The 12,549-nt window shown below is 41.5% G+C and overlaps 1 protein-coding gene across 10 annotated transcripts in view; it reads right to left on the bottom strand.

The window, feature by feature from the left end:
• EXOC1 (exocyst complex component 1) overlaps positions 1 to 12,549 on the bottom strand; it is a 53,146-nt gene that overhangs the window by 27,388 nt on the left and 13,209 nt on the right. For 5 of the 10 annotated variants that reach the window (XM_087963604.1, XM_087963608.1, XM_087963609.1 and 2 more), the window contains exons 5-9: positions 11,997 to 12,017; positions 8,371 to 8,558; positions 7,247 to 7,474; positions 3,869 to 4,001; positions 768 to 877 (exon numbers count right to left, since the gene is read on the bottom strand). In XM_087963604.1, coding sequence (XP_087819730.1) covers positions 768 to 877; positions 3,869 to 4,001; positions 7,247 to 7,474; positions 8,371 to 8,558; positions 11,997 to 12,017 — 680 coding nt within the window. The remainder of the gene's footprint in view (positions 1 to 767; positions 878 to 3,868; positions 4,002 to 7,246; positions 7,475 to 8,370; positions 8,559 to 11,996; positions 12,018 to 12,549) is intronic. The other 5 variants (XM_087963606.1, XM_087963610.1, XM_087963612.1 and 2 more) reach the window with 1 other exon arrangement.

Raw genomic sequence — 12,549 nt, 5'->3', positions numbered from 1 at the left:
TATTCTATTCTATTCTATTCTATTCTATTCCTATTCTATTCTATTCTATTCTATTCTACTCTCCTCTCCTCTCCTCTCCTCTACTCTACTCTACTCTATTCATATTGTGGATTGTTTATTTTCTCATTTATTCTAGGATGCTAGACATACCTCCAAAGGAGACCTCTTTTAGATGGCAATATATCAGTCCATATAACTACACCAATGACTACTTTTTCAGAACATCTTACAATGATAGAGTAAAATGCAGGCGGCTTACATGGATAAAGGCTATTCTAGTCGACCTTAGTGCTATTGTACAATAAAAAGTTTTGTCCTGAATTTGACTCAACACCAGCCTTGCTTCTATCAAAACCTCACAATACATTTTTTTTCATATGGTATAATTATAAAAATTTTGCTACAAAAGAAATTCTATCCTTACCTACACCTGTTATGTTAACCCTGCCAAATCTGCAGTATGCTTATAAAACTGCCCTGAATAAATGCCAATTTCTGCATTTTTTTTTAAAGAATGGATGCTGGATTTCCTGCATTTAAAAAAAATCAGGCAGCATCTGTTCATTTGGATGCACATTAGAAATCAATTGGTAATTTACACAACAGGTACTAGCAACTGAAATAATTCCATTTTGTTTTCTGTTCCAAACTTTCTTAATGGAGAAGTGTGCGAGAAGATGGTTAAAAAATAGCTTTTACCAGGACACAGTTTCTTGAAAACTCTAAACTGAAGTAAGGAACCAACTAAAAAGTGAGAAAAGCAGCACCTGCTGAACGAAGACATTGTTGAGATGGCTGGCTAGTCTTCGGGCAAACAGCTCACGTAGGTCACTAAATCGCTGCTGTTGTTGATTGACCGCTTGAAGCAATTCATGTCCTAAGATCAGAAGATGGATAGAGGTTTCGAAACCATAATTATTACAGGTATGTCATTCTTTGAGGGAGAAGGGCAATTTCAAATAAATAAATAATTCAGGACAAATTGAATCGATTCGTCTCCTCTATTGCCAAGTCTACAGAAAACCTGCAGAATCCTAATTACTCTCCTTCTGAATAATATTATTGGTTTTACAATCCAATTTAATCCATTTATATATGGCAGATACAACTCTGGATGGCTAACAGTGTATGAAAAGGCATGAAAACTTTCAAGGGCCGCTGAGAACAAACACAATAAACATTCGACCATGGTAACACCTCACAGGTCCTTTTAATCTCCCAACCCCATCCTCTGGAGGACACCCAAGTCTTCGGTACTTGGTGAAAGGCCAGCAGGGTCAGGCCCAGGGGTGGCCTACCGGAACTTCCGGGAGGGCCGTTTTTCGCCTTCCCAAGGTCCTGTCATGCCCCTGTTGGAGACTGACTCCAAGGGAGAGGAGGAACAGCTGACAGGGAGTGGAAGTGTGGCTCCAGAAGTTGTGGAGAAGGCTGGGGAAGGGCAGAGGCCAGCTGGGCAGTCAGAAGACCCAGGCCCATCCCTCTTCATCCTAGGACACGCAGGGAGGAATGGAGAAGGGAACAACGTGGCTTATGAGAGAAGAAGCGGCCATGATCCCCCTCATTGGTTGCAGCTGGGGGAATAGTATATAAGAGAGACGGTTAAAACACAGCATTGCTAGAAGCAAAGTGTGTTTTATTTCTGGCTGAGGTTTATCTTGGCTGGCGTTCTCCCAACGGACTGTGCCTTATTATCCTCTTGATGTTTGTAATTAATTATCTGGGTCTGTTGTGGAAATTCCTTCAGTGCGGTTTGTTTTGGTTTTTCATTTCTCCGTTATCTGTTCTTTGAGTTTGGACTCTTTTGGAAAGAGTTTAATCGCCAACTGCAAACAATTGAACAGTGAGGCCAAGTTGGAGGCATTAAAGGAAATTTATTTACGTCTGGGAATTTATTACATGTGTGCTGCTTCCCGGGTCATCACAGATCCAGAGGCTTCCCTTGGGAGGCCGAAAACAGCTTCCCACGGGCTCTGGAGGCCCTCTGGAAGCCAGAAACAGTCTCATTTCCGGACTTCCAGGAGAGAAGTTTTTCGCCTTCCCAAGGCTTCCCCCGGGCCTCTGGTGAGGGAGAAAACGGGAGCTGGAGGCCCTCCGGAAGCTGGAAACAGGTCCGTTTCTGGACTTCCAGAAGGCCCGTTTTTCCCCCTCCCAGAGCCTCCACATGGACCCTGCACTTACCTGCATTGTGCTGGGATGGGCGGGGCGGGCAGGGCCAGCTGGTCAGTTGAAATGCCGGTTCGGCAAACCAAATGAAAACTTAACGCCCGGTTCTCCCAAACTGGTCCGAACCGGTAGAATCCAACCCCTGGTCAGGCCCAATCAAATGTTGGAGGAATGGTATTCTACAGCAGTGGCCCGCAACCTTTTTTGTGCCACAGCCCGGTACCGGCATCACAAAATGATCCACGGCCCAGTACCGGCATCAACATGCATGGCAAGGCGAGCCGAGCGACCGGCCAGCCAGCCGTCCCCCACTTCTCCCCGCCACCTTCAACTCCTCCTTTGTACCTTTGTCGATGGGCTTCGGAACGACAATCGCTCGGCTCGCCTTGCCTTGGGTGCTGAAAGAATCCTCGCGCCTTAGTTTTGTTCGAAGCCACCACCCCCCTTCGATGAAACTAAGGCGCGAGGATTCCTTCAGGACCCAAACGCCACTTTCCAACAGGAAAAGCTCACCGGAAGCACTTTCTCATCAAAACAAGATGGCGGCGCCCAGCAAACCGGCGGCCTGGTAGAAAATGTTCCACGGATCGGTACCGGTCCGGGGCCCGGTGGTTGGGGACCCCTGTTCTACAGGACCAGGGCTATGACAAAAAAGGCCCACTGGTCTTCCAAGGGCAAACCCATATATATATGTCAACCTTCCTAGTAGGGCCAGACAGGACCAGGAAACCAACTCCACAGAAAGGCTGACAGTGAGAATAATTAATCAGTGGACTGGATTACCTCCAGAAGTTAAAGGTGCTCCATCCCTGGAGGTTTTCAAGAGCAGACTGGACAGCCATGTGTCCAAAATTGTATAAGGTCTCTTGTTTGAGCAGGGATTTGGAGTAGAACAACACCAAGTCCTCTTTGAACTCTTATTATTCTGTGAATACTTGCCAATACTTGCAAGATTGGCAATAATAACAGAATCATGCAAATCTGAGTGAGCGGCCTCACCACCTTACACTTCATGAATTAAGCAGGAATCTCCCTGAGTCACTCAAAATTTTATCTGGATTTTAAAAAATGCTTCAACCCCCTTCTGCCTATGCTAGGAGTCGGGAACTATGGCCCCTTTATGAACTATGGACTTCAACTCCCAGAATTCCTGAGCCAGCAGCTCAGGAATTCTGGGAGTTGAAGTCCACAGTTCATAAAGGGGCCATAGTTCCCCACTTCTGGCCTAGGCAATGGATCCTGCATATTATTGTCAAGATTATCTTCCTTTCTCTGTAAAATATGCAGAGCTCCTGCTATCTAACACTAATCCAGAGGCCACATATAACAGTCGGGTTGTGCCTAGTTCCACCTAAAATAAGACACAAAAGCAACTGAACCTGCCTGAATTATAATAGGGTAAATATGGCTTATTCCTAAAATAATAAATTGAGGACAAACTTACCTTTTTCTAGCCCAAAACACTCACATTTAATCTTTAACATTTATTGTAGTTAAAACAAAATTTGAACTTTACACTGACTTGTCACTTACAGTACCCATCTTTAAGCATTTTTTTTTAACTTTGTTTGGTTAATGACCATAACCAAGATTGATCTGGTTTTAGGTGTTTTTGAGAACTTAAAAGCAGAACGTTTCAATCAGAGGATCTGGTCACAATGTACACCGCTGTTGTTGTTGTTGTTTTCTTTTTTTTAATGCCTACCTGGCTGAAGAGCTACATTCATGCATTGTAGAAGTGCATCTGCTGCATTTGTGCAAGCCTCAATGCCACGTGAAGAGGAGAGGTCTCCTTCTTGGAGGGCCTTGATGTGGCCCTTGGCCAAGTCCATGTGGTTCTGCAACAACAGGGGAAGCAAACTCTCAAGCACAAATTTACTTTTCTTAGTTATTAAAAAAAACAAAAAACAAGCCCAACTATCCTTTTTTTTTCCTCACACGTTTTAATAAGATCATTTCAATCACGCTTCCTCAAAACTACCACCTTCCAGATATCCTCCTGAATTAAAACTTGTCTCCAAAGTTTTACCACAGAGTCTCGAGGATTTGTGGAGGCATATTAAGAGAGCTAGTTTGGTTTCGTGGTTATGGCACTAGGCTAGAAAGTGGGAGACGGTGAGCTCCTGTTTCACCTTAGCTGTGAAAATCGGCTTGGGCCAATCACCCTGTCAGCTCAATTCACCTTAGGGTTATTGTTGAAGAGACAATAAGAAGAGGAAGGTGTGTTGGATATGTTTACTGCCTTGAGTTATTTGTAAACTTAATAAAGGCAGGATAAAATAAACAAACAAATGGATTTGCCTGTCAAGGTAACTCTACATTATATCAGCTGCTGTTTTAATTTTTAATGCATGTATAGTTTATCTCACTCTACTTGATACTGCAGTTTATCTGAAATTACCTTTTTAAAACATATTTATATTTTCCACATTTGTTTTCCTTTTATGACCCTGTAATCCCTTGCTTCAGGGTGGTCAGGGTGACTGAATGGAGCTCAGCATTTACTGGCCGGATGCCCTTCCCGACACTTACAAGGAGTTAGCAGAAGATTTTTTTCTTCTATTTGGGCTCTCATAGAGAAACATCTATTGCTGCCTAGGACTGAACTCTCAATCTTCCATTCTTCCAAGCGGGAGGCAAGCATCTTCACCTCTGGAACCACCTCGCCACTCATATTTATATACTTCATATATTACCTCTTATATCTCAATGACAGGCATATTGGGGTGCCCAAATCCTTTGATAAACCCTGATCTAGTTCTGAAATGGTCTTTTACTAAAATTAGGGTGGTTTGTTTATTTTATCTATTATAGAATACTCCTGTGATAGTTGGATGTTAGAAATGTCAATCAAAGGATGTAACAGAGGGTACCTGCTCCCAGTTTATACTGTTGAGGGAGGGCAACCTGTAGAAAGACACGTCTGGAAGATGTGAGTGGAAGGACAGGCCTGAGGGAAACTCAAGTCCTTCTGGAAACTTCTATCTATTAATATGCATTTTGTGCCAGGAAAGACAAGGACAGACAGTCAACAGATGAACTGTAAATGAGCAGTTAACAGAAATTATCAGAGGTTACTCTACACTTAATGAATCTGTTTACAGCTCATTTATAATAAAAGTTGGAAATAGTAGAAAATACTTGTAGCTCAGGTTTTATATTTGGTGGTTTGCTCTCCAAGCTTGTTTCCATTTAGTTTCTGAATGTTTGGTTACCAGACTAGATCACAACATGATTGTCATGCCCCTGGGGGAGACTGACTCTGAGGGAAAGGAGGAACAGCCGACAAGGAGTGGAAGTGTGTCTCAGGAGGTTGTGGAGGAGGCTGGGGAAGGGCAGAGGCTGGCTGGGCAGTCAGAGGAGGACCCAGGCCCAACCCCTCTCCATCCTAGGGCACGCAGGGAGGAGAGGATAAGGGAGACATGTGATCTACTGGGGAGGCTTTGATCCTCTTCATGGGCTGCAGCTGTGACAACTGAATAAGAGGACGGACCTGCGTACGGGCGAGCGCTGGAAACAAAGCGTGGAAATATTTCTACTTTATAGTTCCTCTCTGAGTTTGGCGTCCTTCCCAGTGTGTGATATCTGTGGATGTCCTCCAGCCCTTATCTTGCCTGATTTGTGCTGTTTTTCCCCTCCTTCTTGTAACTGTTTGTGTGGGAGTTTTTTGTCTTCCGTCAAGGATATTTGGAGCTTGGAAGCAAAGGGAAGGAATTAAAAGGGGCTTCACTGGGCTTTTGTGACTTTATTTTGTATCCCCCACCCCACCCCATCATCACAATGATGATGTTACCTACTCTGGTAACGAAACATTCAGAAACTAAATTGGAACAGGCTTGGAGAGTAAACCACTGCCAAAATAATAAAAAGTTAATTTGAGCTTTGGTTTAAAGATTAAAAATGTGCTGGCTTTGTATTTTGCCTCCCCTCCGCTTATCATGACATCTGAGAAATAGAGAGAAAAAAAACTCAGAAAGGTTTTCAAATCAGAAAAGGCTTGGTGACTACAGATAGTCCTCAACATATGACCATAACTGAGCCCAAAATTTCTGTTGCTAAGTGAGAAGTTTGTTAAGGGAGTTTTGCCCCATTTCACAGCTGTTGCTAAGCAAATCACTGCAGTTGTCCAATTAGTAACACGGTTGTGAAGTGAATCTGATTTCCTCATTGATTTTGCCCCTCAGAATATCACAAAAGGTGATAACAAGGTCAGCGCAACTGTCATAAATGTGAGCCAGCTGTCAAGCATCTGGATATAAATCACGTGACCATGTTGTGGTTTGCCAGCAGCAGATGCGGACGGCTGAGGTTTTGGAGAGCGAGGACTCAGGTGAGGGGCCTGCGTGTGATGCAGGGATGGGGCCAGGACCATCAGGGAGTGGAATGCTGCCTTCGGAGATTGTGGAGGCTGGCAGCAGTGATGAAGAGGTTCTCGAGGAGACTGTGCCCAGTGCGCATACGCGCAGGACTGCTCGAAGGAAAGAGCAGCTGCAGCAGCACGGGCGACTCGGGAGTAAGGCTGCAAGGTGATGGCCCCTCCCTTAAGGGATAAAAGCCAGCCTGAGAGACCGGAGTTCTTTGCAGGAAGCAAAGACGTTTTTGCACTTCAAGCCTTGTGGACGTTCGGCATATCTTGGTTGGTGTTTGGAGACTCTTTGTGTTTGAAATACTCTTAGCAACTTTATCTAATGTTCTTGGCAGCCTTGCACCACCTTGGCAAGGCTCGTTCTTATCAGAGATAATTAATTTTAACCGTGAAGGAACAGAATTCGTAAAGAATCATTAAAAGGTTTTGCTGTTAACCTCCGTTTCATGTTTGTTTCTCCTGGAACCAGGTTTGGGTCAGAACAAGGATGCTGCAATGGGTCATAGGTGTGAAGAAGGGTCATAAGTCACTTTTTTTTCAGTGCCACTGTAACTTCAAACAGTCACTTAAGTGAACTGTGGTCAGTTGAGGACTACCTGTAATGGCATTATGTTTTGATTCTAATAAAGAAGCAAACCCACAAAACATTAAAACGTGCATAACTCCAAGGACTTTTGTATGGATGATGCATAGAATTAAGAATATTTAAATGCTTACAACAAGGAACTCTATCTCCGACAGCAGTTTTAGGTTGTTCGTGTTGCTGAGACGAATTAGATGGTTGCTTTCTGAAATCTGATCCATTTGTTCTTTCACGCTCCGGAGCATGTCCTCGTAACTGCTCAGCTTCCATTCGATTTGGTCCACTTCTTTCAGAGCGTCATCCAGCAATTTCATCAAAATGTTCACCTGTTTCTCCGAGGCCATAATCGACTGGATGTTTGCCTAGAAAGCCAGCAGCAAAAAGAACCAATCATCGGATTGGCAAGTCAACGCAACGGGTGACTGCAGCGCCAACAATTGGCAGCAGGACTTCTGTTGTAGTTCTTTGGCTAACTCGCTCACAGTGACTCAAGGTAGCTTAAAACAGGGGGTCTCCAACCTTGGCAACTTTTAAGACTTGTGGACTTCATCTTGTGGACTTCAACTCAGAAAACTTCTCAGAAAACAACAACTGAATGAGAAACTGCTGGTGACCTTCTACCGCTGCACCATAGAGAGTATCTTAACTTACTGCACCTCTGTATGGTTTGCCAATTGCACAGTGGCAGATAGGAAAGCACACCAGAGGGTTAATGTCATTGCCCAGAAGATCATGGGTTGCCCTTTCCCCGCTTTGGAAGAGCTTTATAGCTCCCGCTGCCTTAAAAAGGTTCAAAACATTCTCAAAGATCCCTCTCATCCCGGGAACCCTTTTTTTGAACTATTACCATCTGTTGCAGACGGTACAGGACAATAAAAACAAAGACAAATAGGCTGAAAAACAGCTTCTATCCCAGGGTAGTAGCTCTGTTGAATTTTACTGTACAGTGCAGTGTCGGTGTGGTGTTGGGGGTTTTCGGTTCAATGTGTGGAGTGTGAAGGATGTGCATTTGTGTTTATTTTCATGGTCATGATGTGCCCTGAAGGTGGTGTTTAATTTCGTTGTACGAGGTGCAATGACAATAAAGTAAACTCCCAGAATTTCTCAGCTGGCTGAGGAATTCTGGGAGTTGAAATCAACAAGTCTTAAAGTTGCCAAGGTTGGAGACCCCTGGCTTAAAACACAATATACAGTGAAAGAAATAAAAATACTAAAATAATAACCCCCACATCATTGGCACAGAAGAAAACAGCCTTACCCCATCAAGAACTTGTAGCTCTCTAGACAACTTATCTGCAAAAGCTTCTGCATTAGAGATAGCATATTCACAGCCGTCCATCATTATTTCAATATCTTGCTCTTCTCTAGCATTTAATTCTTGATATTCATCCACCGCCTCTTCGTCTGTTCCTGCCACATTCTGGTTTTCACCACTGGGAACAGATTCTAAAGAGGAGGGGGAAAAAGGTGGTCATAATTTATGAAAAAATGAATATAGCTGCACTGGCCATCAAAATCATTCCGGGTAATTCTAATTGACCGTACACATGTAGCATAAAGATATTCTGCTTAAATTTGATCCATGTTCTTAATCAGTTACTGAGATATTAATAAATTGAAATTTTACAATGCTCCATGATTTTTAATCAAATTGCAAAACAAGAATATTCCTCTTGTTTCAGCAACAGAAAAACAGATATTAATTATGACGGAAAAAGTTAGAAAAATCTGTTATATTTCCTCCAGTGGATGCAACATTAGAAACAACAAAAGTAGTAACAAGGATGCATAACTTTCAGCGACAATAATAAAAGGACATTTCTCAGCAGTGCCTTCTTTCAGTTATTTTAAATCTGCATGTTATTAAAATATAGCTCATAAATTAATACTTCTCATGATTAAGGAAGCATAATAGCTAATTCTGGAACCTATCCTGTTTTTCATTTAAATTTAATATTGAGGAAAAATTAAGCCAATAATAATGTCTTATTATTCCTGCTTCTTTTTGATATTATCCTGTCTTCAGTAACAATCTTTCAGACACAAAGTTAAATCTAGCTTCATAATTATTTTTAGTTATGAGTCATTTTTAAGGAGCATGGATTAATTACCCATTTATAGTGTACTTTTTAATCCAACTCTCTGAAACATAGTGTATGTACATCAGTCTCTCTAGGGAAAAACTCTCAGCTTAACCTTTTTTAAAAAAAAACAAGTTTTTATTGGTTTTTAAAGACAAAGCAGCTTAACCTTTATTAGTTCTCTCAAAAATAAAGTGGGGGAAGAGTTGCACACAGATTTGCAAGACTCTGTTACTCTTTGTGTAAGATCTTTGTGAGAACTAAGGGAGGTTTATGTCTGAGGAGGCCTGCTGAGGGAATGTCGACTGGGGAATTCTGGGAGTTGAAGTCCACACATAAATTTGAAAAGCACTGTCCCAGATTTAGTACTCTTCCAAATTTACATTTGTTATTCCAGTTTTCCAGGTCCCTTTTAGACCCGGAAGCATTCAAATGTAACTTTTCTAGCTTTCATGTACTAAAGCTATTTCTCTAATGTATCACTGTTGCTTTTCTACCTCATTACGCTGTTTTGTCCCCTCGTGCAGATAGTCCTCCACTTACAACCGATCACGTAGAGGCTTTCCAAAGGGACTTACGACACAGATTCAAAGTTCCAACATCTGTCCCACACCCACCCGGTAGCCACCTGACCACATTTGGGCAACCAGCTCCGTGTTTACGGCTGTTGGCAGCGCCCCATGATCATAAGACCACAATTTATGACATTTTTGCTGGAAACTTGGTGTTTACTTTCAGTTTACAGTAAAAAACCAACCCATGGGGTGAACAATGGGTTCGCTTAACGGCCACTGCAAAAATTGGTCTCACAACTGATGAATGAAATTTCAGGCTCAATTAGTTGTAAATTGAGAACTACCTGTAAATGTTCTCCTTAAAATATTACCATATATGCAAGTCAGTGTGAGAGTCAAAAAAAAATTACTACCGGTTCTGTGGGCGTGGCTTGGTGGGCGTAGCTTGGTGGGCGTGGCAGGGGAAGGATACTATAAAATCCCCATTCCCTCCCCACCCCACTAACCTGCTTTCCAGCTCCGTTTTCCTGTGCAAGGCAACCAAAATAGACCCAGCCCATCAGCTGGGACTCGGGAGGCAGAGAATAGATGGGAGCGGGGCCAGTCAGAGGTGGCATTTGCCGGTTCTCCGAACTACTCAAAATGTCCGCTACCGGTTCCCCAGAACTGGTCAGAACCTGCTGAATACCACCTCTGATACAAATGAGACTTCCATGTGACTTGTTATTTTAGCAAGTAATCACATTGTTCTGCAATTATATCTTGCTCAATTTTAAAGAGGTGAACTAGGCTTAGCCTAGTTGAACCTGTATATTAAAACCTGTAGGATAGCTTTCAGCCCATTTATTTAATGACAAACCCGTGGCACTCTGGATATTACTAAACCACAATTTTTAATATTTCTCTTGTTTCCCAGACTGGAAAAAACACTGTTGGGAAATACATTTCAGCAATGTTTTAAGTTCATCATACCACATCTGATCATAGAATAGGTGTTAGCTTATTTATGGAAATAGTGATTTATCTGTTTAACAATAACTTTTATTTAAGGCATTGGGAAAACCCACCGGTGACCACTAAAAAATAAATAACTACTCTATCTGGAGCATGTATTCCATAAAGCTGGAAAGGTTGGGGAATGCTAATATATTACATGCAATACTAGACTGGCAACAAATCAACAAATTGAGTATTTATTTGGATTGTTCCATGATTAGCTTCACCAGGAGCACATTTCAGTATAAGCTTTTTTTCTAACATCAGAAGCATAATTGCATAAATACATGTGGAATATGACACAATCCAATTAAAATGTTCCTCATTTTTGCTGCCATCTCCGAAGGCAAAATAGATACTCCACAACCATTAAGTTTGGTAAACTAATGTGTGTAATGTTGAATTTGCAAGAGCTATTCCAAACTGACTAGCTGCTTTGACTCTATAAAAATATCCCAAAGGAGGACCATCTGAAATTCAAAATGTTCCTACTTTTCACTCATAGCTAAATGTTATGGATCACAATCTACCATGCTGGTCCAGTCTTTTTATTTTCTAGTCTAGGCCTGGATGTTGGGGCCCCCAAAAATCACCCAGTGGCTTCCATACCTAAGGAAGAATGAGAACCAAGATTTCTCTGTTTTTAAACTTTAACCAATAATATACCATACTAGCTCTTCTCTCTCTCTCTCTCTCTCTCTCCTTCTCTTTCTCTTTCTCTCTCTCTCTCTCTCTCTCTCTCTCTCTCCCTCCCTCCCATTCTTAGACTTGCCAAGTCTAGTTAAAAGTAAGCTCAAGTCAGTTCAATATAATTTATTCCCAATGTTGTGTGCTCTGGTTTAATATAGTAACTTAAGTGTAGGATGTGAGTAGAAAATATACTGATGAACGTGGTCTGATTTCAGATTGTAAGCAAAATATTGAGTTTCAAGCAACTTTGGATGAACAAAGAATCAAATACTTATTTACTTGTTAACCAAACTTTCCACCAAAAAACTTAGTCTTAGCTTACACAAAAAGTCAATTCAATATTGTACCGAAAAGGCAGATTCTGAAAATTCTCATCAAAAACTATTTAAGTGATTGAGTTTTTGCACTCTGTCTTCATATTTAAATTCCGTTCAACAGCTCATTGTTTAAAAACCTCTGAGTAATATTTTTAGCTGAATTTGCTGACATTTCTGACAAAACCGGAATGAAGTATCTGTTTAATGAAGCATTATACACAATTTTAGAGCAAAAGTAACTGAATTAGTATTACAGAGGAAGAAATACGGAGGGGTGTTACGCACCTTCAGTGACTTTAGGTAGCTCTGGAGAATTGAAAGTATGAGAAAAGCAGAGGAGAAGAAGCAAAGAATATTAGCTAAGCAGTCAATGAGCACAATTTGGCAACAATTTGTCTCTGTTACAAAATTTTTGAAAACTTAGAAGAACATTAAACAAACTACAAAGCAGATTTCTTTGCAGCTATGTAACTCCTGGATGATCAAATGAATCATTATGAAGTTTAAGATTATACCAGGTTAGGAGTTTAATAATTAAGACTACCCTCACTACAACAAAATTGTGTTCAGTTATTGTGAGGAGAAACAGGTTAAGTCTGCCAACCTGGGTGTATTACAAAGCAAATCTGATAAGTTGCTATAAGTGCTGTATTTAATTTGCCAAAAATCTCCCAAACCTACTAGCCGAGCAGGTCTACATCGTGGGGTTTGACTTAGACCTTACATAGGTGGCATCATAACCAAATTCCCAAGATATAAATGACACAACTCACACTGCATATAGAAGTAGGATTTCCCTACAATAGGATACACAAGAAAAAAGGAATCATATATAATT

The sequence above is a fragment of the Notechis scutatus genome, chromosome 4 (genome assembly GCF_049901735.1).
Source record: "Notechis scutatus isolate UNSWTSFEM ecotype Mainland chromosome 4, rNotScu1.2, whole genome shotgun sequence".
NCBI lineage: Eukaryota > Metazoa > Chordata > Lepidosauria > Squamata > Elapidae > Notechis > Notechis scutatus.
Note: the sequence above shows the minus strand (reverse complement) of the source record. Positions and strands in the feature narration are given on the sequence as shown.